At 41.6% G+C, this 25425-nt stretch overlaps 1 protein-coding gene across 1 annotated transcript in view; it reads left to right on the top strand.

Annotated features, from left to right (window-relative positions):
* Positions 1-25425, top strand: part of tbc1d9 (TBC1 domain family, member 9 (with GRAM domain)) — a 30973-nt gene that overhangs the window by 3602 nt on the left and 1946 nt on the right. The window contains exons 2-20 of the mRNA XM_012862867.3: positions 3853-3963; positions 7104-7222; positions 8307-8535; positions 9231-9492; positions 10349-10556; positions 11147-11353; positions 12892-13056; positions 13168-13318; positions 16521-16735; positions 16837-16954; positions 17040-17325; positions 17987-18116; positions 18512-18610; positions 18805-18873; positions 20756-20996; positions 21106-21171; positions 21715-21801; positions 23099-23167; positions 25258-25361. Of these exons, the coding sequence (XP_012718321.2) occupies positions 3853-3963; positions 7104-7222; positions 8307-8535; positions 9231-9492; positions 10349-10556; positions 11147-11353; positions 12892-13056; positions 13168-13318; positions 16521-16735; positions 16837-16954; positions 17040-17325; positions 17987-18116; positions 18512-18610; positions 18805-18873; positions 20756-20996; positions 21106-21171; positions 21715-21801; positions 23099-23167; positions 25258-25361 (2936 nt within the window). The remainder of the gene's footprint in view (positions 1-3852; positions 3964-7103; positions 7223-8306; positions 8536-9230; positions 9493-10348; positions 10557-11146; positions 11354-12891; positions 13057-13167; positions 13319-16520; positions 16736-16836; positions 16955-17039; positions 17326-17986; positions 18117-18511; positions 18611-18804; positions 18874-20755; positions 20997-21105; positions 21172-21714; positions 21802-23098; positions 23168-25257; positions 25362-25425) is intronic.

Genomic DNA, 25425 nt, shown 5'->3' on the forward strand with positions numbered 1-25425 from the left:
AAAATTTTCTTGAAATTAGTGCATTTATCCTTGATTTTAGCAGGTAAATAAGATGATCTGCCAATGGAGTGAGTATTTTCACCCCTAAAATAAAACAATTAGACATCCTGCACTTGAAATAAGATGATAGAGATGAGTTGTTCCTATTTTAAGTGTAAAAATCTCATTCCATTGGCAAATCATCTTATTTACCTGCTAAAATCAAGGATAAATGCACTAATTTCAAGAAAATCTGACGTATTTTTAGTTTTGTTTTTTCAGTGTAGAAGATCTGCTGCAGACGCCGGAGGATCCGAGCTTCCTCAACGAGTGCGATCGGCTCCGTCCCTTCCTGGAGACGGCTTCACGGTCACACCCGTCCTGTCGCACTGAGCATATGTATTGTTGCTGTTCTGCTTTTTATAGAGTGACACGAGTACAAAAAGCTTATATTAGATGGTTAATTAGTGGGTCTGGCTATCTGCTCGTGTATGTCGGGTATACCTGCCGTCAGCTGCCTAACAGACACGCCACTTGTCCTACCAGGGGGGTAGGCCATGCTGATTTGCGTATTTTTAAAGGATCTCATTTGCCTTTTTTTTTTTTTTTTTATCGTTACAGGTGTAGCGCAGTTAAATTTGGATGTTTATCTCATATTCTAGGTTTGGTGTGGAAGGAAAACCTACCTACCGCTGCAGGAGCAAATTTCTAGTTTCTCTTTTTTTTCTTCTTCACTTTACAACAAGACCTCGTTCAATCTTACTGTAAATGCTTTTAAGTCACAGGTTGTTGAGTCATTGTTGCATGATTCGGCACGAGGACGCTCGTAGCGTACGGTTGCACAATCTGTCTGTGCGTGACGTTTAATAATGCAGATTATTTCTGGTTTGCAGAGGATCAGACATGTCCTGTAGGTAAATTGGTTGTAAATGCCAGGCTGGTGTCACTGGGTGGAGGCGACAGGGAAAGTATATTTACCGTGCTGATGGTAATCTGGTTTTTCTTTGCATCCGTTTCTGTATCGGTTTCAGGGTCTGGGGGGTGATTGTTGACATTTGTGGTTACCCATTACAGATTCCCCTTGTTTTCAGAGCTGCAGGTGGGGGAGGACTGAAAATGGTAACAACAGAAACGAGTTAACCGAGTGACTGTTTACATGCCGTGTGCCTGGTTTCGTTGTGCCTCCACCACGTGGAAAGACGCGGTCGGAGAATGTGATTCGCTTTGCTCTGACAGGGCAGGAACATCTGATTGTCCTCGTTTCTTAGAAAAACACAGAGCATCATATGATGTTTGGGGTTGATTCGGGTCAGCGGCGTCTAAGAGGAGTTTCCCCCTTAATTGGACAGTTTGTGGTCTTTGTGTTTTTAGGTTGTGGTGAGTGGGAGCAGGTTGTGTTTCTACACTGCAAAAACAGATCTAAAAATGTTCTTAAAGTTAGTGTATTTGTCCTTGATTTGAGCAGGTAAATAAGATTTCTTGCCAATGGAATGAGTATTTTGACCCCTAATATAAGATAATTAGACATCCTGCACTTGAAATAAGATGATGGAGATGACTTGTTCCTATTTTAAGGTCAAAAACCTTGTTCCATTGGCAAAATCATCTTATTTACCTGCTCAAATCAAGGACAAATACACATATTTTAAGAACATTTTACTTATTTTAAGTTCTGTTTTTGCAGTGTATAAGCTAATCCTTGAGTTTCCTCAAGTAAACCACGCATCGGTGCATACAGGGCAACGTGAGTCCAGATCCGCTGGTTTTCACAAACCCTCACCACCAGGTTTCTGAAGGAAGCATCTGATTTTCACACGTTTATGTAAAATGACTGACACCTGGTGGGCCCACCAGGGTTAAGGGGCCGATAGGGTTCAGCCGAGGCCGACCGTTAAAGGGTTAAAGTTATTTTTTCGTTTCTTCTTTCTGTTCTTCAGGGAAGCGTGACTTTGCATTACCTTGCAGTTTTTCTGCAGTCAAAGAGGAAGCTGTTTTTGCATTCAGGACATGTTTATCAGGATGGTGTCTGCATTTAGTCTGGATTAACTGGTGCTCAACCTTAAAAGTAAGATGGGAGTAGGACCCACCCCCCACCAACCAATTGCTTCCTACATAAACAACAAGGAAGCCTTTTTATTTTTGCCTCCTTTGTCTTTTCTATCCTCCCCCACTCACTTAATTCGCAAGTCATGCTGTTTGCCACAAAGCAGCTTTACAACAAAAATAACCTGTTGCCTTGCTGTCAGTTAAATGTATTTCTGCTAAGCAGCAGCAGGAGGAACATTTACTGGCATCGGCTGCACAAACTAGTCTGCAGAAATGCAACGCTTTCTGCAGAATCTTTAGCTGTTCATCACTCCGTAAGCCATGGAACGTTGCTCAAAAGGTTTTCATATGATTCATTAACCTAAAAATGCAGCATGGAAATACAAATATACCTGCTGAGAAGCATGTTTCAGGCCCGGTTCAGTCTGACTTGAAGTTGCATTGTGGGTGATTTGACTAGCGGGGGCTGAGTACAGGTGTGAACTTGTGAAATGTGGTTTGTGCGACCAGCCAGCCGCAGGATTTGAAAGCGTAAACAAGACTCGGAAGTATTTAAGGTCACTAGGAGAAGAGAAAAAAAACAATAGGAAGTATTTTTATCTTCGTTTCTTTTTGGCTTTAAGATTGTAGACAAAATGACGAGGGAATAAAGTGATATTAACAATAAAAGAACAGCAGTAAGGCCTGCATCAGCCATGGCTCATTGTGCAAGGAAGTTTATACTTACAGTAAAATTTAATAACTAAGAATTTGATGTATTTAATAGCAAAGAAATTCCTTTATCTTTTAGCGTATAAACATCCTGCTTGGGATTAGCGAAGCTGATTTATGATTGGCTGGAGTCCTTTGCAGATTGATGGCCGGAATGTTTTGTGAAGACTTTTTGGAAGCAAAGGGATCCTGTCTAGCAAACCCACTACTTGTTCCAAAATTCTGATGTTGGTTGTTGTTGTTACCGCATAGTTTGTTCAGTGTTGCTGTCGGCCTCCTTTCAATTCTGGTCTTATCCTGACTGATACCTTTGTGCAATGACAGCCTTTTAATCTCTTCAACCTGTGGCTTTAACTGAAGGATACAAATGAGCAAACGTTAGGACAGTTAAAGTTTATTTCAGGTTAATCAGATTCGCTACAATTGATGGCAGGTGTGAGCTGAATCAAACTGAATGCTGAATGTAAATTTTCTGCATAATACTGCTTAAGAAGGCGCTACATTAATTGTTTTTTAGCGCGTAAGGTTGGAATATCTGAGCAGAAGCACTGAAATGTCAAAACCCAAAGCTGGATGAGCAGTCGGTTATTTCCTCCTGTTTGGTAGGAGCAAATGGATTCATGCTAATCGGTTACAACTAATCGATTAATTATTAACGGGGTTATTAACTATTAATAAGGCCATTAGTTATAGCTCATGTAAAATTTAAGGACTCATTTTAAAGATGCAGTAACGGTACTGATCCATGCAGAAGATGATTCTCTATCCTGGTTAGTAAGTAAACATAAGATGGAGACTCAAGTCACAGGATGGTTTTTAGGAAATTTAAATACTGAGTTCTTTGTGTTGAAGCATAGAAAAAAAACTGCAGCAGGTTTATTGTGGGTAATTCTGTCTTTGATCTAAGTTTTTTTTGTTTTTTTTTACACTGCAAATCCTTTTGTCTACATGTAATTTACAATGTCATAAATCTGCATCAAAGGTTTTTTTTTTTTTTTTACTGCCTTAAGAAAAAAAGAGGGTTTTATTTTTTCTATCCTGTTTGCGATGCCGTGTGACGTTTAAGATCTTTACTTCTTTTTTTTTTTTAAGAAGATTTATTTTCTGCCCTTGCAGGTTTGCTTGTCGGGACTTTGGACGTGGTTCTGGACTCCAGTGCTCGGATGGCCCCTTACAGGATCCTCTACCAGACCCCCGACTCTTTAGCGTACTGGATCATCGCTCATGGTACGATGAAAAACCTCAGAGGCAGTTAGGGTTGCAGAAATCTGTTTTTTTTTTTTTATATATCCATGGAAATTTATGGGAATAAATATAGAAATTGCAATATTCAGGACCGGCTCTTAACATGGATGTGATTTAACGCAGGTACTCCTGAGCATATCTCTGGTATTCTTCATGCACACAGCGCACGTCTTACTGCAGGGCCTTTAAGCCATGCTGTAATTTTATCCGTGCACAACCCTCATTACAACACCTCTTTTCCCGCGTTAATGGTATATCTTATGTTCTGCTGGTTTCAGAAGAGGGTCGTAGCTTTTCCTTTTTTTATCTATCTGGCCTTAGTGCCATTTATAGGGCCGTATTGAGCGAGCTCGCCCTCTCCCCCGTCTTGGGTGTGAGAATTGCATCTTGGACAGACGGCCTGTGATGATAATTCATGCAACATTTGGTTAGTTATCCTCATCATCATTAATGTGGCTTTGTTTTATGTTGATGCCCTGAATTAGATATAAATAAATATTGGTAGTTTCACACCGAGAATACCTTCTGTCTTTTTCCGAGCGGTTGGAGCTGGAGATTAATCACTTGCTGTTTGCGTTTCCCTGACTGAGCTCAAGCCAGGTTCTGTGAGTAAAGATCTCGCTTCACGTCAGGTTTTCTTCAGTTACTGAAGTCATAAAATGCATCCGCCTGTTTTATACACGTTTGGAGGCTCAAAGTCCGCATCAGAGGTAGTTTTATCTGTTAACGCAGGTGCTGTTCATGTTCTGTGCTCAGTGTGTTCTTTCTAAAAGGTTTTTCGTTGTTTAATTCTGAGAAATGATTGAATCACATTCCTATATCTCCCTCCTAGTCGCTGTCTTAACACACATTGAATAAAAGCTGACTTGTTTGCACATTGTGCATATAAAGCTAATCTATTTAATGGTGATTTCACCTGCATATAAACCATATAAAAGGTTATGGCCCACAGGGACACTTCGGACATTAGGTGGAACACAGAAAAGTTTATTTTGAAATTTAACAATTTTCTAAAAAAAAAATCTCAATAGAAGAAAATGTCTCAAATGTTTTCTAAGTCCTTTTGCTGAAGCGTCTATTTCCTCTGAGCAGTTCGGCAACTCAGCAGCAAATAATGAGGTAAACTAAACTCATCAGTAGGTTTCCTGAGATCTCGCATCCCTGATTGGATTTTTGTGTCCAACTGGTGGAAATTCTGTTTCCTTTTTATATGAATAAACCAAACATTCACTAAACTTCGTAGAATACGAATAAATCAATAATAAAGACCTTTTTCTTGTGACTCTAATGAGCCAACATTCTTAAATTAAACAATGTAACTTTGCTGTGAGATGCAGGAAAAGAGGGATTTATTTATAAAGGTGAGCCACCATGTGTTATAAAATGTAGACGTCTGTGAGAGTTTGGTCGGTTTAAATGAAACGGAGGCCTTGTAACCTCCCACCTCGACTCTAAAATAGAGCTGGCTGATTTTCTTCTTGTTCCTCGCAGTAATCTGACTTGTTTACTGGAGTCAGAGTGCATTAAACAAAGGGCTGTTAGCTGCAGTGTTGAGGTCTTCTCGGATCAGCTCCTACCTAAATAATCAGTTTTAATGTCGCAGCTCAGCGTTGGCTCAATTCACTTTTGAATAAAAAGCAATGAGAGGAAAAATGACTAAAAATTCAAGTTGGAGGAGTTTGTTGTTGACTTGCAGGGTGATTTAGCCTCGGCTCTTCTGTTAGATGAACTCCCAGCTCTCTGTTTGGCTCCTCTGTTGTTCTCAAACTGTTTCTCAGAGCCTGGGGGGGGGGGGGGGGATCTCTCCAACCGTCTGGTTTTCTTGGCTGAACTGTTTTAAAAGCCAGATATTAAATTTCCTGTGAAAGACTCTTTTGTTTGTTTTACAAAAAAAAAAAAAAAAACATGGCACCAGACTATGAACATACTGCTGGTTTAATGTTTTTTTCCCCCCATTTTTCCACGTATTACAGCCATTTTAATGCACCCCCTTTATTTAATTAAGATCAGTCTAAAAATGACTCAGAATCTCAGATTCACAGTAGATTTTTCGATGTAAACATCTCCCTAGTTTAAAATCTCAGGTGTCTAACACGGGGGGGGGGGGGGCACGCGCAACACCATGATGAATAATTTTTGTTTCAGATTGAATGTGACACCTATCCTCTACAATTCATTTAGTTTTAGCAACTTTTGAGCACGGCACCACGTTAAGTTCTCCGTCTGTCAGGCTATAAGGACATCTATTCTCTGGAGGCAGCTTTATAGCAGCAGATCTGACTGTTTTAGGTAAAAACAGATCTGTTTATAGGAAGTAATCCTGCTGCATAATGCTGCCATCACCGTGCTTCACTGTGATGATGGTGATCCTTCTCTGATGTTCAGGCTAGTTAAATTTGTGCCAGAAATACCTTTTCTTTTTTCTTTTTTTTCAGAATTAGTGAAAAATTTTACATTTTTCTCTTATCGTAACCATAACTCCCATAAACTTTGGGAACATTTTAGTTGGATTATTTGACAGAAAAGGTGTCAGTCTCCTTTTTTATGTCTAGTTTAAGTAGAGAACAAACAGCAGTTGTGAGAAATTCCCGGAGCTCCTTCAGTGTCGCTGTCGGGCTCTTCCCTGCTTCATTGACCTGTTTCAGACGTTTTTTTCTTGATAAACTTTGAGGAAACATCCAGTGTTATTGCTGTCAGGTATTTTCTCCAATGGTTCCTGCCCGTTCCTGCCCAAAGTGAGATTATTTTGGTCCTGTGTTAGCTCTCTGCAAGCTACGGCTTTAGCTAAAGGTTGGAAATGTTCTTGCTAGGATGGCAGAACTTTGTTTCAGGTAATAGGGTTTACTGTCACTAATGGCAGGAAGACCGAATGCTGAACCTGAAAACAAAGGCGCTTCAGCAAAGTTTTCATCAACATATAGAAATGCATCCAGCTGCAGCTTTTTAAGGTCTTCATATTTTCTCATTCACAGTTAATCCGTACCGAAAGTTTTCAAATGATTTATGTTGGAGTGCACTTATTTTAGAGGCAACTGCCCCTGCAGCATAACGGCACCGTAGACCCGCTGTATTTCTGCAGCAGTCCTTTTTAAGCTGTGCTTCTCATCCTGCCGCCTCTGCAGGAACGTCTCGTAAAGAAATCACGGAGCACTGGGAGTGGCTCGAACACAACCTGCTGCAGACGCTCTCCATCTTCGAGAACGAGAACGACATTACCACCTTTGTCAAGGGGAAAGTGCAGGTAAGTCTGTCTGCATGATAAAATGGCCCCTTTTTATTTTTATGTATGGATATTTGTCCATTTTTAGATGGAAATGTGGAATTTTAAATATGGAATGTTTATTTCTTTAGTAAAATGTTAAAAAGTTGTTTCATATGAGAATGTTCCCAACCTCAAAGAGATCGGTACCGTAATCAATCTGCACAGTTTAGCCTTCCACTCTGAAGACTCTTTTCAAGTATATTTTATTTTAGTAAAACTAAAATTTAGCACAAGCCTGTATGGATGGTGCATAATGTTAATGGATTGTTAAAAAAAAAAAAAAAAAAAAAAAAAAAAAGTTTGCATGACAATGAAATTAGGGCTGGACGATATTGGAAAAAAAGCATATTGATACAATAAAAATCATATTTATCGATAATTAACAAAGTCAAAACAGATATTTTAAGTGCAGCCCTGGTCATCTTATGCTGTTGCTTAGCAACTTATTTTTAGATACAGAACTCACTCAAACTCAACCCTTTATTCAACCAACGTTTTATCCAAACTACAAGTTTTTAAAAAATAATGAATGCATGCTCTGAACTCTTTGAAGGGGGCGGAGCATCCTGGGTCTGCGTTGTGATTGGTTGGGAGGATGTAATGATGTAATAATAATCTACATGGCTAGAATGCATAAGGAAGGAAAATTTTTATTGTATTGAACTTTTTGTAGACCCTTTTTTTTCTATCATCGATATACGTCTATCAATCGATAAATATTGTTATTGAATTATCGTCCAGCCCTAGAATGAAAGCTGCCTTCTTATGACAGAATCATTTATTTTTACACAGAAGATTGAGTTTTCATACAATGACCTCATAAAGTAGTTTCAGCTTGCAAAATCATCTGAACGTATGCATTTGTCGCACTTGTATGTTAATCTTTTTATAAATAAGATGATCTTCACAAATGATTTTCCAGCAGGAAGGAACCCGTTTTCTCATTTTTTTTTTTTAAATTAAACACATTCTAATGCCACAGACTTTGTTATCGTGGATTTATTATTTTTTTTTTAATGCAGCAGCTCCTCACCTCAAACTGTGGATTTCCGCTTTGTTCCAGGGGATCATCGCAGAGTTCAACAAGAATCATGACGTCAAAGAAGACGACGACACGGACAAGTTTAAGGAGGCGAGCTCTAAGTTCCGGAAACTGTTCGGGATGCCAGAGGAGGAGAAGCTGGTCAATTATTATTCCTGCAGCTACTGGAAGGGGAAGGTTCCCCGACAGGGATGGCTTTACCTCAGCATCAACCACCTCTGCTTCTATTCGTATCTACTGGGAAAAGAAGGTGCATATTATCGCCTTAACCCAACACAAATGCATCCCAGTATTGGATGCATTTTAAGCCTATTAATGTGTCGCCAGGTTAAAACAGCTGCTCAGCTAGTTTGAACCAACTCCAAAAAGCTTCTGGGTGTTGGTTCTACAGGAGAGGAGCCTGATAGCTAAAGGATCTGCCTCCCATTCTACTTTTAGAGACTCTAGGAACCACCAGCAGACCTGCAGTCTGAGAGCGAAGTGCTCTGTTAGGAACTTGTCATTTAAATGACATGTTTAGGTCAAAAATGACACCAAGAATTTTTACTTTATTAGAAGAGGCTAATTTAATGCCATCCAGAGTAAATGATTGACTAAAAAGGTTTTTGTTTGATGCTCTGATCTAAAACTAAAACTTTTGTCTTGTCTGGATTTAAAAGAAAGAAAATTAGGTCCTAAAAATCTTATCTTCCACATATGCCTGTAGTTGACATGGATTCATGGAAAATTGAATGAATATCAGCATAATGATGGACATGTATCCCATGCTGTCTGATGATTTTACCAATCAGTAAAGGAACATTGGCAGGTCATTACTGTGTTGAAGCTCCCCTGCCTGATTAGCTATATTCACTTATTTTAGGTGAGATGGAAGAAGCAAATATAGGTGAGCAGGTTTCTGAAGTAAAAGTTTAATCACAGCCATTTCCTCTCGGTCCCTCTCAGTCAAACTGGTAGTTCGCTGGGCCGACATCACCCAGCTGGAGAAGAGCGCCACCCTCCTCCTGCCTGACGGCATCAAGGTGAGCACCCGCGCCAACCAGCACGTCTTCTCCGTCTTCCTCAACATCAACGAGACGTTCAAACTGGCCGAGCAGCTGGCCAACATCGCCATGCGGCGGCTGCTGGACAACAAAGGCTTCGAGCTGGACCGCTCGCTGCCCAAGCTGAAGAAGAAGTCGCCCAAGAAGGTGTCGGCGCTGAAGAGGTACGATAAATCCGGCCTAGTCTTCATTATGACCATTTAATTCATTTCAATTTTATTTATATAGCGCCAATTCATGAAACATGTCATCTTGAGGCGCTTTACAAAGTCAAAATCAATCATATTATACAGATTGGGTCAGATTATACAGATTGGTCAAAAATGTCCTATATAAGGGAACCAGTTGATTGCATCAAAGTCTCGACAAGCAGCATTCACTCCTGGAGAAGCGTAGAGCCACAGGGAGAGTCGTCTGCATTGCTGATGGCTTTGCAGCAATCCCTCATACTGAGCAAGCATGGAGCGACAGTGGAAAGAAAAACTCCCCATTAGCGGGAAGGAAAAACCTCCAGCAGAACCGTGCGAAATCAGTAAAGTGAGAAAAATAGACCCTGATGTCCTCCAGCAGCCTAAGCCTATAGCAGCATAACTATAGAGATAGCTCAGGGTAACATGAGCCACTCCGACTATAAGCTTTGTCAAAAAGGAAAGTTTTAAGATTAGTCTTAAAAGTAGACGGGGTGTCTGCCTCACGGACCAAAACTGGGAGTTGGTTCCACAGGAGAGGAGCCTGATAGCTAAAGGATCTGCCTCCCATTCTACTTTTATAATGTGTTAGAATAATCCAGAGTGGTTTCTATGTTCAGAGGTGAATTTGTGAGTGGAAGCAGCTGCGATGATCCAAACATTTGGCTTGGCTGCCATCTGTGGACGCCCCGCCCCTCTGGCTACAGAACGCTAGACACGTTTGACTCGCTGCGTTTTTCCATCAGCTCCCTCGTACTTCACACAGGCTGTAAAACGGCGGCACGCACGTTCCCTCTGTAAGACGTCACACGAGAGTTTTGCCTCTTTTCAGGGATCTGGATGCGAGGGCGAAGAGCGAGCGTTACCGGGCTCTCTTCCGTCTGCCCAAAGATGAAAAGCTGGACGGGCACACCGACTGCACGCTGTGGACGCCGTTTAACAAGATGCACATCCTGGGCCAGATGTTTGTGTCCACCAACTACATCTGCTTCACCAGCAAGGAGGAGACGCTGTGCAGCCTCATCATCCCCCTGCGGGAGGTGAGTCCTTTTATCACTTAGACTTAGACAGACTTTATTATCGTTTTGTATGCACAGCTTACGACAATGTTATGAGATTGCAACTGAAATAAAATAACATTACAATGTAAGGTGCAGCAGTGATAAGAATGTAACAGGAAAAAAACAGTTTTTTTTTAAAAAAAAAAAAAAAAAGGTGCAGAAGAATATTCAACCATGTTTGTAGTGAAAAATATTAATGGTGCAAAAATGCAGCAAACGTTTAGTCATGTACTTTTAAATTTTAAATCATGTATAACAGTTCAGCTACGTCAGCAGTGCAAAATAATGATGCAAAATGGCCGTAAAGTTCAGTAAGCTGCAGAGGAAAAGACGGTTTGATTACGCTGAAATGGTTTGCATGCAGAGGCCGGTCACTGCCTCTCTGCTTTGGGAAGACACAAATAGCAAAAATGCAACTTGTGATTGATTTTATTAAGGAAGTTCTGAACTGTTTAAGTTTTATTTGAAAATTGTTACGACATAAAATGAATCTTTTTTTTCATTCCTGTCAAATAAATTGCTTTGATTTGACTTGAACGAGATTGGGAACGTGTCCTGTTGACCCGTAGGTGACCATCGTGGAGAAGGCGGACAGCTCCAACGTGCTTCCCAGCCCGCTCTCCATCAGCACCAAGAATCGCATGACCTTTCTGTTTGCCAACCTGAAGGACCGGGACTTCCTGGTGCAGAGGATCTCCGACTTTCTGCAGCAAACCACCTCCAAGATATACCTGGAAAGGGAGCTGAACAGCAGCCTGAACAGCTCAGATGATGAGGTAAAACCTTCCTGCCTATATTTATAGAACCGCTGACAAAAAGTTTGTAGAAGGATGTCCGGTTTCTCTGTAGAATAACTAATGCAACTCGTTTTATTCATGCATCCTTTTCTCTGATTAAATATTCTAGAAAAGACTCACTATTCAATTTAGCTAGCAGTTAAAAGCGAGCAACCAGTTACTCATTGAATACAATTTAATATTGGCTGGAGCTTGAATTTTCCTTTTATGAAATCTTTTAAAGTGTTTACCGCTTGAGTTTAGGAGCCTTTTTATCACCTCAGTTGTTCATAGGTCATGATTAAGAGAAAACCTGCCTGAAATGGTGCGGTACTAGACTAGAAATAAGTGATAAAATCAGCCAATGTCTGAGGAAGGCCTTTACATAAAACAGAAGTATTCAATTTTCTGTTTTATATTTATTTCCATAGCTCTTTACAAAAGCAGACTAGACAGCCAAAAGCCTTTACAATAATGCATGAAAATCATTAAAAGGTTGAAACACAAAAGATAATAGTTAGAAATCTGAAAAAAGACACTTTTAAAAGAGTATTAACAGCCTTCCTAATGAAAGGGTCTTAAGTGTGGATTTTAAAAGGCCCAGGTCAGCGATTGAGCAGAAGGAGGTCTTGGTGCCGTGACCGATATGGCCCGGTCAGCCCAGTGTTTATATTTAGTTCTTGGAGCATTCGAGAAGAACTGGGTCAACGCCCTCGGGGACCCGCCACGTACGCAGAAACTCAATAAATCATAAACGTAGGGTGTGGCCAGAGCATTAAGGGCTTTAAAGAGAAGCAAAAGTTTAAAAATTTACTCTAAAACAGCAGCCAGCAGGGGGATGATATAACGGCGTGAAGTGCTCGCGTCTGGAGGTGTCCGTTTAAAAGCCGCAAGAGAAACCTGCTGAGGGACGACTGACAGCCGCTGCCATTAAGAGCGTTACCGTAATCGCTTATCGAGCTGATAAAAGCCTGGATGGCCTTCTCAAGATCAGCACAATTTAAAACAAAAGCCTCAATTTCAGCTAAAAGATGAAAGCCATAAAGGCTTGATTTGATACCTGATACTGAATGTTACATTTAAAATCCTCGTCGTAAATCACCCTCAGAGAGTACGGGCGAAACAGATGCGCACAGAGCTCAATGTTTAATATACAAACTGCTCGGCGGGAAGAAGTCGTCACATCAAACTGTTTTATGAGACACTAGATGAGCTTAATCAGCCGAGCTAGAATTGCTCCGAGGGGCAGCAGAAAAAGAACGGGACCTAGGATGGAACCCTGAGGCACCCCATAAAACAGAGGAAACTGGAGAAAGATGCTATTAATCATAGCTGGGAAAGACCGACTGTCACATAGGAGGTAAACAATTCAAACGCTGAGCCACGGACACCAACATATTAGCTTAAACGACCATCAATGGTAATATTAACATCACTGTCAGAGATGACAAAGTGTGGCTTTTAGGAAGGAGAAAACTCATGAGTGGTGACTGAAGCTGTCAGACGTTTTTTACAGCCTGAATGTTGTGCATCTGCAGGTTTACTCCCATCCTGGCTCCCTGCTCTCCTGCAGCCCACAGCAAAGTCTGGCTTCAGAGGTGGAGCGCACCTTCAACCTGAACGACAACAGCGTTCCCACCGCCTCAGAAGCCCTCATGACCATGTACCGGCGCCGCTCGCCCGAGGAGTTTAATCCCAAGCTGGTGAGTCCGGTTACACTTTGCCTGGGGGAAAAAAAAAAAAAAAAAAAGAGAAAGTCCTTTCATCTTGTCTGCTCTGCCTTGACCTCTGCGGCTTTCATTTTTCTCGCCCAGGCTAAGGAGTTCCTGAAGGAGCAGGCGTGGAAGAACCACTTCACGGAGTACGGGGAGGGCGTGTGCATGTACCGCACGGAGAAGACGAAGGAGCTCGTTCTGAAAGGCATCCCGGAGAGCATGAGGGGCGAGCTGTGGCTGCTGTTTTCAGGTGAGCGGAGGATTCAGACGTTTCACCCGCAGCAGAGACGCTGAGCTGAGAAAAGGAAACCTGATGCATATTTGAGGCACGTTGTATAAACCAAAGACATCCTGTTGACAGTTTACACAACAACAGCTGGAGGAAGTTTCTCTAAAACTGCTCCACACATTCTGCAGCTTCACTGATAAATATATTAAACTACTGTGATTTTTAAAAAAAAGTAGTAGTCCTATTTAACCTCTTCAGGTTCTGCCTCCTTACACTCACAGGCATCAACGTCTTTTATTGAGATTTAATGTGACAGACCGACAGCATTTAGTGCGTAGTGAGCTGGAAGGAAAACAGCGTTTGCCTTAAAAATACGTATTCAAAATTAAAATCCCAGAGGTTATCTATATGTACATTGTGTCCAGTCAGTTTGAGTTAATGCGTTGTAGAACCTTTCGCTGCAGTTGCAGGTGCAAGTCTTCAGGGATCTGCCTCGACCTCTATGCAAATCTAGACACTGAGGTGTTTTTTTTACCCGTTCTTCTTTATTAAACATCCCGGTCGGTGGGAGAGTGAGGCTGAAAATAAATGTTCTAATTTTCAAGCCACAAATTCATGTAAGCGTAAACGATTTCAGGTCTGGGCTTTGACTAGGCCATTCCAACACATGAATAAGCCACTCCATTGTGGCTCTGACTCTACCGTCCCGCTGGAAGGTAAACCTCAGGTTCTTTCTCTGCCTCTGACAGGTTCTCTGCTCCGATTAACTCCACCACAGCATGATGCGGCCACCACCATGTTTTATTTAGCGTTCATGTCCATCACCTTTTTATGTGCAGTGTTAATTTTCACCCTAATGCTCACCAAAAGCTTCAGTTCTGGGTGTTTGGGTGTGTCCCCTACATGGCTTGCTTTCAATAACGGCCATCCTGGTCCAACTCGTCTATGCCGCCCAGATAAAGTGGAGCAGAGCAGCTCTAGCTGTCCAGTGCAGATTTACCAAGGGTCTTTTTCTGTTTCCCTGATTATTTCTCAGTGGGCTGCGGGTGGTCCATCCTCTCTCCATGTTCAGATGATAGATTGGACAGAGCTCTGGGAGATTTTTAAACCTATATATGTGGTTTTAGAACCTAACCCTGCTTTAAACGTCGCCACAGCTGTCTCTGAGCTGTCCGTTTGGTTCCTGGGTCACAATGATGCTGGATTCTATGCAGGGTCATCGGAGTAAAGCGGGCTGGACACAAACGCCTGTTGCAGAAGTTGTGTGTTGCTTTTATCTATGTGACAAAATCCCAGTAAAATGCATCAAGATTTGTGCTTTAATGTGAGAAAAGGTGGAAAAGGCCAAGAGGTGGGAATACTTGTGTGTGTTCTTCTGACTAAAACAGTTTCTGATGATTCACAAAATTAAATAAATATTAGTTTTGATATTAACCACATCCTTATATCCTCCTCCTTTATTTACAATTTCAGAAGGAACAGAAACAAAATTGTGCTGAATAAATACAAATTCTCTGTACACCCAACCACAGGTTAGGCTCTAGTTCATATCGGTTTCTCTGTTTTGCCCAGAAATTTACAGTTTTACAAAACTGAGTCAATCTATTAGAGCTGAACTGTTTGATTGAGACCATAAACGACATAAAGTGTCTCCCTCTGCTATGGTCTCATGTCTGTACTGCGTGCATTTTGTTTATTCATGTGAAAATCTTTGCTGAAACACGTCAAACATTACTGTGGGGAAGAAAAAAAAAAAAGATGTGCAAGAACACAGTCAGAAGTTCTCCTACTGAACAAAACTAATCCTACATGACTGGATTTACTTGTATCGGTGTGGAAAGGAAGTTTTTTTCGTTTTTCAAGCTCATGAAATGGAAAATGTTGCCGCCCCGCCACGCCGCAGGTACGAACACGATCCAGAGGTTTTGTCTTACATGCCTGCAGCTGCTGATCACCTGAGTAAAGGTGCGTCAGACAACGTGATGCAGCTGTTGGCCAGTAAACCATAAAGCAGAAGACTTCCCTGTGCTCAGACTCCGAGGTTCAATCAAACTAACCTTCCCTCATTTTACACCAAACAATGCAAAAATCTGTGTAACAAGATGTGTATTTAGAAATACTCAGTTTTGTTGCAAAATCTTAAAAAGCCTTCAATCAGGGAGGGATGATTAGTCTCAAAAAAATAATAAAAATAAAACGTTTATAGTAGTTTTAATTCACAATGCCATGTATTTGGTTTCTTTGGCAATCCTGCCCTTTATCCTTTTTGTTTTACATTTTTTATTTGTTAAAAAAACAGTACAAAACTAGTTTGAAACTATTTATTTGCACTCTTGCTATAAAAAATGGCCTTTATGTCCAGGGAAGAAGAAGAACTCAAAATCTTACATATCATTTGTCAAATTTACCCAAAATATTAACATCCTCAAAACTTTAGGTGGAAATTTTGGGGATTGCTGAGAAAAAGTTCAGCATATCATTACATCTAGTGTAAAATTAAAGATTTCAGAAAAAGAACACCTACAGTAAAACTGTAAAAATTTTACTTTTATCATTTTGCTGTTATAACAGTCATTTGAAAGATTACCCAGAGTCCCTTTTTAAAATGTATAACGTATATTCAGGTTCATTTCCAACATATAGCAATGGTTTCTAACAACTAGAATGTTTCAGCATTGCCACCTGTTTTTTAAAACTATATAATACCAACAAAATAAATGGCTTTTAGCCTGACTATCTATAAGCCTCATGGCAAAAATAAAATCAAACCACTTAAGTTACTTCAGTTAAGTTTTGTACTTCTTTTTTTTTTTTTTTAGGAGTATTATTAATAGAATTCATCGTGCTACTGGCAGCAGGTACAGACCAAACAGCAGGGGGTGCTGTTGTCATATTTAGAGTGATTTAGAAGGCCTGTACTTCCAAGACAAAAAATTATTATCCAGTTATTACATTAATCAGGTAAACTTTGTCTGATTATTAAAACTGATCAGAATCATTTAAATCTCACAACAGAATAGAAAACGATGGAACTACTTTTTCATGGCTCAACAACTTCTTACGCGTTTTCCTTTTGGTCTCAGAATTTCTGTGAATATTGTTATTGAAAAAGTGTGCATACCTAATTAAAAATGCTTTTAATTGGGTTTTTTTATATATAAGTTGAAATGTCACGCATGTCCCTGCTGTCAGTTTTTAAATCCTTTTTAATTTCACTGGACAGGGGCGATCAACGAGATGACCACCCACCCCAGGTACTATGAAGACCTGGTGGAGAAATCGATGGGAAAGTACAACCTGGCCACCGAGGAGATCGAGCGGGATCTGCACCGCTCCCTGCCGGAGCATCCGGCCTTTCAGAACGAGATGGGCATCGCCGCGCTGCGCCGGGTCCTGACCGCCTACGCCTTCAGGAATCCCAACATCGGATACTGTCAGGTGAAGGCATCGCGTTGTTAAATCCTACACGAATCCCCAGCAGCTCACCTTCCTGGACCGCTGCTGAACCATTTTTATCTTTCTGCGGCGTAACTCGACAGGCCATGAATATCGTGACGTCTGTGCTGCTGCTGTATGCTAAAGAAGAAGAAGCCTTCTGGCTTCTGGTGGCGCTCTGCGAGAGGATGCTGCCCGACTACTACAACACAAGGGTTGTTGGTCAGTCTGAGAACGTCTAATTGGATGTTTGATTTGCCTGATTTCTGTCCGTGAAAACGTAATCCTGTCCTGCCTCCACGTTTAGGAGCCCTTGTTGATCAGGGTGTGTTCGAGGAGCTCGCCCGCGAGTACGTGCCCCAGCTTTACGACTGCATGCAGGACCTGGGGGTCATATCCACCATTTCGCTCTCCTGGTTTCTCACCCTGTTCCTCTCCGTCATGCCGTTCGAGAGCGCCGTGGTGGTGGTGGACTGCTTCTTCTACGACGGGATCAAGGTCATCTTTCAGTTGGCGCTCTCCGTCCTGCACGCCAACATCCACCAGCTGCTGGACTGCAAAGACGACGGAGAAGCCATGACTGTCCTGGGCAGGTGAGGAGGAGGAGATTAAAGATGAAATTGTTTGGTTCAGGATGTGTGTATGTGTGTTTGGTCCAAAAACTGTGTTGGTATGGCGAAGAGGAAAGTGCAGCGGCAGTGATGAGGTTAACAAGCATTAAACATCAAGGAGGCGAAGGGATGGGAATCTCACAGTAGTATCAGCTTTGCTTAGGTACAGTGAAACGCTTGCAGCTCATGCTAGCAGCAAAATGTCCAGAAGGACGCATGCAGAAATCATCTCAGAGTCTTAGGAGCCCTAGAAAGACAGTCAGGTAGGGGGAAAAAAAACATCTCTACTTCCCACAGCTGTTTTTAGCTTATTTTTCATAGAGCGTGGCAGAGAGCAGCACACACACCTCCAAATTGTGCCTCAGCCAAGCTGTATTGGTTGCTAGGAGACTGATTGAAGTTTAAAACTGCGTGTTTACTGCAGCGTTTCCCTGCCAGGATACCATATCCATGTCTTAGTTTCTCAGAAAAACCTTAATGAGAACCAAAGCAAAGTGAACACTTTGCTTTCGAGCTTAAATCCCTTCGGTTGGGTCGTATCAAAAATGACTTATTTCTTTAACCCTGGTCATGTCTGCTTTCTTATGCTTCTGACACAATCGTTGGCTGTTTTTAATGCAGTATCCTTTTTGTGTGACTTCAGGTACCTGGACAGTGTGACCAACAAGGACAGCACTCTCCCCCCCATCCCTCACCTTCACTCCCTGCTCACCGATAACGGAGAGCCACATCCTGAGGTGGACATTTTCAAACTGGTCCGCAGCTCCTACGAGGTAACAGATCTGGAATACTAGTTGCGTCCCCCTGTTTGCTCTGAATGGCTGTTTATTTTTTTTTTCGTACATTATTCTAAGTGCATCCAAGGTCCCTCTTGATTTGTTCCACCCAGCAGATTTATGTCCAGACATCAAATCCCTCATTTAATAATAAACCCTGAAACCTAAAACTACGCCCACTGTCCTGTTCCCCGCCACACCGTCAAGTCCATTCGTGCTTTCTCTGGTTTCACTCCGCAGAAGACGTTTCTGAAGGGCCTACAGAGCGGCTCCAGGCGTTCTGGGCCTGCCTGTCGATGGCCCACACCCGTCTCCTCACTCGCGTCGCCCTGCGTGTCTGTGTTGCCTCTCATAGCTGAACCTCGTGTGTCTTCCCTTTTTCTTTTTCGTAGAAGTTTGGCTCGATCCGTGCAGACGTGATTGAACAGATGCGTTTCAAACAGAGACTGAGGGTCATTCAGACAATTGAAGACACGACCAAACGCAATGTGGTAAGAGGCTCCCGCCACCATGAAGCAGTTGTATTCCTCACGCATAACATGTTCTCTGCTGCCTGTTAAATCTGTCAGTGCGACTGCAGAAAGGCGACTTCCTGACTCTGAAAGTAGCTTGGCGAGAAAATTAGATGAAGTAACTTGGAAGTGAGATCCTCTGCGTTGCATTCACTGTCCTCCTTTTGTTCCAGGTTCGAACTATTGTAACGGAGACGGCTTTCACTATCGACGAGCTGGAGGAGCTTTATGTGCTTTTCAAGGTAAGTTTTACAGTTTGTATGATATAAATATAATCATTTATAATGGAGATGAATCGACGACTGACTGGAATCTCAGCTCTAATAGACAAATCCAGTTACTTTATTCTGAAATCCACTAAAATTCACTGAAATTCTCAACTGTATGCCAAAGAAATTTTGTTCTGTATGCACTGTGTGCATACAAAATGACAATAAAGTTTGTCTAAGTCTAAGTCACATTTCAGCGGTGAACTCAAAAATCCAATCTTTTTCAGGTTAGTCGATTTCACCACTTTAAGCTCCACTGGGCGGCAGAGCAACACTCTTCGGCGTGGATGCTGTTACTGAGTAAAAAGGATTCAACGTTTTGCGTCATTGAGGTGTTTAAAGTCAGAGGAAGTCAAGACAGTACAGGAAGCTATTTAAATCACTTCTTCAATCAGAGACTCTGCAGACACGGAGAAAGTTAAACACATTGCTCTGTTTTTTGCTTTTGAGCTTTTAACCTCGGTATGTCATGGAACATACTGGACGTGGAAATGTTTGCTGCCCCCTGGAAACGCACGCATAGCCACTACTGTCTGTTATAGCTGCACTAAATGCTCCAATCACTGATATAAGCTGCTAAAAGGTCAACTTTAGAATCATTCTGTCTGCCTTTTTAAAATTATAAAGTGAATTGAGAGCAAGTGGTCTCTACAAAACACAATGATGTCCATTTCTAAGTAAAATAATTAAATGCTCACAGCAGGGGAAAAAACATTCATCGTTTATTGATTGATAAAGCACTTTAAAACATGTAAACTGGGAAACCAAAGCGCATAGCAATAAAATAAGAATAAAAGAATATCACAGGAGACAAAAAGAGTTTTTTGTTGTTTGTTTTTTTAGGGTTAGGGTTTAGGGTTATGCCTTCTTGAACAAATGTGTCTGTAATTTGCTTTTAAAAAAGGCCTGACTTGGTGATGGCTTGAAGACCCAGAAATCATTTAAAAACAAACATTAAAAGTTTAAAATAAATTCTAAAACCAACAGGAAGCCGTGTAAAGAATATAAAACAGGGGTAACGTGCGCACATCAGAAGGTGTTGGTTAAAATTTTTCTGGAGAAGCTGAAGGTGATTTGGGAAATGGAGAGCTTTACAAGTGTGGAGCTGATGAAAGCATGAATGGTCTGATGAATGTTCTCTGACGTAGGATTTAATCTGATGGGGTGAATGTGGCCTTGTCTTTACAACTAACGCCATGTCTTCTCAATCTGCTGGTCCAAAGTGGTCTGCTATCAGATTCCAAAACAATAATTTTGTTTAATTTTGCGCCAGTGCAGGGTTGGCAGCGGCGCTAAACCTGGAAGCTACAAGTCTAGCGCCCCTAGTGGCGAAAAGTTACACTGCGCTGCAGTTGAGGAAAAAAACAGTCAATTTAAGTTTTACAATTCTAACTCCTAAAAGTCATCTTAAATGGAGCTGCTGCCAAATAAAATAGTATGTTTGTTTAAAAATAAAATATTCTGGTTTGACAGCAGTAATGTTATCCAGTAGAGAACTGAGAGCGTTCCTGTGTTTAGGGACAGTAGACCTATAGATCATCTGCGTGGCAGTGGAAGGAGAGCTGCCGCTGAGTTTATGACGGCTCCAAGCGGCAGCATGAAAATTAAAAACAAAAGGGAGCCAAGGATGGAGCCTCGACCAAGAAATCTGTAACCGCTAAAATAATTATCTGCAGTTATAAAGCTTTCCAAAAACTGGAAAACAGTCCCACAAATCTAAAACGAGTCTAACATTTGATCTTGAGGTTTTTGCACCAAACCAACAGACCGACTGCGCTGCTAAACTGCAGCCGGCGCTAAACTCGGTGTTTTGTCCCGTTAAGTCTTTCCCCGTCTCTTCTGCTTCCTGCTTCAGGCCGAGCACCTGACCAGCTGCTACTGGGGCGGCAGCAGCAATCCCACAGAGCGCCACGACCCCAGCCTGCCCTACCTGGAGCAGTACCGCATCGACGTGGAGCAGTTTAAGGGCCTGTTCGCCCTGCTGTTCCCCTGGGCCAACGGGGCCCACTCGGACCCGCTCGCGCTGCGCTTCTTCCGTCTGCTCGACGAAAACGGAGACTCTCTCATCAACTTCCGGGACTTCATCAGCGGCCTGGGTAAGCGGGGACGGGCGTCGGCACTGACCTTCTCTCCCAAAGATAGCGCTGGCGCTGGCTGGTCTGGTCTGGTCTGGTCTGGTCTGAACTCTTCGGTTTGTTTTTGTAGGTGTTCTGTGTCACGGCGATCTGACAGAGAAGCTGAAGCTCCTCTACAAGATGCACGTGTTACCTGGTGAGTGTGTCTGCAGACAGACGAACGTCCTGGACAACCACACTACAAAAACATGACTAAAAATAAGTAAGGTTTTCTTGAAATTAGTGTATTTGTCCTTGACTTGAGCAGCAAGTTTACAAGATCTGCCAATGGAATAAATTTAATAAGCACTTAAAGGGGCAACTCATCTCCATCATCGTTTTTTCAAGTGTAGTTTACCTAATTATCTTATTTTAGGTGTAAAAATACTCATTCCATTGGCACATCATCTTATTTACCTGCTCAAATTAAGGACAAATACACTAATTTCAAGAAACTTTTACTTATTTCTAATGTGGTTTATGCAGTGCAGGAACCAACAATACGTCAAACCGGTGGAACCGCATTGTTACCTGCACAGATTCAGCTTTTTTTTTATATGTTAAATACTTTTTGAGCCCCCTTAAACCTAAAATGTCAGCCTTAAAACGTCTTTACTTTGTTACAGCAATAAATCCTTCTTTGTCCTTTATAAGAAAATATATTTTGTGATGGTTAAACTATAATTATTCTTCCACTCAGAGATCACTCACGAGCAAGAGGAGCCCGACTCGGCCTTTGAAGCCACTCAGTACTTCTTTGAAGACATCACTCCAGAAACGTCCATCGGTAAGATCAAACCTAACGAATCACTTCTTCGTATTGCCTGTATGTTTATTTTCAGTGTGAGTCAGAGTAGATCCAGATAGAGATTTACAACGAGGACTGGAGATTTTTATCGCGCCTTTAGTGAGTAAAATCGGATTTTGCGGCGCTGTGATTTGCATATGAAGGATGCAGCAGTGTCAACCATGCAACCACAAACACCAAGTCTTACAGACTGATTAAAGCATCAGCAGAGGAGCAACTTTGTGCAGGTTTGAGGAGTCGATATGGAGGACAGAGGAAATCGGCAAGCCCTCCACCCCTGATCAAAAGTCGGACAACTAAAAAAAAAACTTGTTTTTCCTGAAGGTGTTTTAGTTTTTCTTTATAGTGGAGCTGCTTTTTCAGTCAGTTTTCTATTTCCAAGATGCAGCTACACTCATTCCCACCGAACTTTTCTACATTTTGTCAAATAACTATCACAAAGCTGTTAAACCGAGCGTTGCATAATTTCGCCGGCTTCCTTAGGTCAATACTTTGTGAAGCACCTCTGGCTGCAGCTACAGCTTCTTGTCTTTTGGGGTCCCAGCTTTGAACCTTTACAGACCGATATTTTACCCATTGTTATTGCAAAAAAAGGTCAGTCAAAGTGTGAGTATCAATGTTTGGGTTTTGCCATGGAGTCCCAGATTTAGGTCTAGACTTTGACTGGGCCATTTTAACACATGCGTGTGCCGTTTAGCCCCACTCATCTTCAAATCATGTCCGCCCCCACCTACCATCCCACAGCATGATGGTGCCACCACCATGTTTCTCTTAGGCATGCTGGGTTCAGGGTATCTACAAGGTGCTGAATGCCACTGCATGTCATGCTTTTCAGATTATTGAGCCTCATGGTTGTATTGTGATACATTTTATATATCAGTGATTATTCAAGGCAATGTACATGATATTTTGGCACATTGTGCAGTAAGTATTGGTGAAATGAAGGACATTGTAGAACGTGTAAGACCTTAAAAACCGTCTCCAGCAGATGTTTTCAGCTTTAATTCACACCACATTAATTGTCACCCTTTGTCTGCCTGATATTTTTTAATTGGTTCAAATTGGATCATAAGTTAAACGTAACATAATTGGACATAAGTCAAACAGAAATGCCACACGTCATGTCGGTCTGGTTACGGCGATGTTCAAACGGCAGAAAAATACTTGGTGCTCAATTCATGTAGTAATAAATCCCAGAAGTGGATAAGTGAGCTGTCTCCAGTTTGGGTTTATGTTTCTGTATATAAAAAAAAAAATGACCTTTTTATCTTGTCAGGTCGTGATTCAAAAGGCAGAGGCGATAAGGACGACGGCTTCGTCAGAGTTACGTTCAAGACCGAGAAAGGTGAGCGGCGTTTGCAAAGAAAACAGTCTGGTTGAGCAATCATGCAATATAAGAAACGTTGCTTAATAAAGTGTAAACCTTTACCCCCGTCCCACTGATGCTTGGGGTTCGCTTGTGTGAAGATAAGCTGCCTTATGGTCCATGCTTGTCTTGCTGCACACCTGATGCTGCGGCATATGAGACTTGATCTCCAGGTAAACCCGGCCAGCACGACGATTGGTGTTGTGATTTGGGCGCTCTAGTATCTGCACATAGGCTCCACTGCAAGTAATAACCTAAAAACGTCACTCATGCAGACTTAATCCTTATCAGTGCAGACAAAACCTCTGAGAGTGAACGATTAACTCACCTCTGCATGCTGAATGACCGACTTGTTGTTTGATAAAGTCGGCTAACGTTTCTGTAACGCCTTGCATTCACTCAGAGATTGGGTGTAGAGCTTTGGAGGTTCAGCCCAACATGGCCAGGCGATCATTTTGAATTTGAATTTTCACATTTTGTGAAACAAGCTTTGTTTCACTTTTTAGACGGATGATATTTTTAGCCATGATTTGTTTCTGACAGATCCGTGTTTATTGCATATCTTTGACTTACAACCAAAAGTTTTATTCTTTGTCAACTTATTATCCCTAGAACCAAACCCCTTGGTCCATGCAGCACAGGATTGCAATAAGAGAGCAAAGGAGCGATAGTTAGGCATGTTAACGGTCAGGAGGAACCAAAAATGTTCAATGCTTTTCAGAGAAGGACACGTACTCCAACAGCTGTATTATACTTTTCTCCGTAAGATGGTACAATTGTTTTATATAAAATACATGTTTTTTGAAAGGAGGGCAGAGTATCAATTTTGTACGGTCAAAGTGAAATTTACCATTTGTTCTTTAGAGAATAAAACAACAAAAACACACGTGGACAGGAGAACTCAACTTTTTTTTTGTCCACTGTCCTTAAATCATAGCAAAGTTTTTTTTTTTTTTTTTTTTTCTGCTAAAAATAACATTGAACTGTTTGGTCATAATGATAATTTTTACGTTTTGAGGAAAAAGGGGCAGATTATCCCAACTACAGCGGAGGCAGCGTCATAACGTGGGGTGCTTTGCTCGGGGACTAATGGGTTTTCCATAGAGACGACACCCAAAGCAGACTGCCGAGCCAGTTACAAAACCAATAAAGGACAACAAAGCCATGCGCGTCATCTCAAAACCCAGATCTCAGTCAAATAGAAACGTTGTGGGCAGAGCTGAAAAGGCGACCTGCAGGCCTGGTTCCACCAGCAAACCGAGAGAAACTCAAAATGTTTGACCCAAGTCGTGCAGTTCAAACTCAAAGAAAATGTATGTTTCTTTAAATAAAACCTAATCAAAATGTCTCTTTCTAGCATTTAGCCCAAACGTCTGTTTTTTTTTTTTAAATATGCCGTTTGAAACGACAGGTTTGAGCTATCAAACTATGAAAAACTGAAACCCAAACTTTTAATTTAAGTGTGTTTATGGAAACATTGATTTATGTAGGAGATTCTTCTCACCGCGTCCTCACTACGACTAAGAAAGTAGAGCACATAACCCCAGTTCTAAAGTCCTTACACTGGCTCCCTGTATCTCAGAGAATAGACTTTAAAATACTTCTGTTAGTCTATAAATCCTTAAATGGCTTAGCACCTAAATATATCACAGACTTGTTATCAGGGCATCAACCCTCCAGACCACTAAGGTCTTCTGGCTCCAGTCTACTCCACATACCTAGAACCAGAACTAAACATGGAGAAGCAGCATTTAGTTCCTATGCTCCGCTTATCTGGAACAAACTTCCAGAAAACTGTAAAAGTGCGGAAAGCCTGAGTTCTTTTAAATCAAGATTAAAAACACATCTGTTTAAAATTGCCTTTGACTGTTCTAGTTAAACAGTTTTACTGTTTTTAATGTTCTTTTTTTGTTACTACATTCTATCCCTACTTGCTTTTATTCTATTTTCTATCTACATTTTATTATTTTGGTATATCTTAATCATGTAAAGCACTTTGTATTGTCTTGTACTGAATTGTGCTATATAAATAAATTTGCCTTTGCCTTTGCCTTCTGTCTGTCTCACAGTGAAGAAACTGAGCACTCCGGATTACCGTCATTACCTGAAACTGTGGAACGAGGAGACGAAGCCTAAACGAGAAAGCACAAAGGACCTCCCAAAGCTGAACCAGGTAGGACTTGGTTCCGGACACGGGTCGGCGTGTGGAGCGGGTCCGCGGGCAACCAGTCACCCTC

Source organism: Fundulus heteroclitus, chromosome 5, assembly GCF_011125445.2.
Source record: "Fundulus heteroclitus isolate FHET01 chromosome 5, MU-UCD_Fhet_4.1, whole genome shotgun sequence".
Classification (NCBI taxonomy): domain Eukaryota; kingdom Metazoa; phylum Chordata; class Actinopteri; order Cyprinodontiformes; family Fundulidae; genus Fundulus; species Fundulus heteroclitus.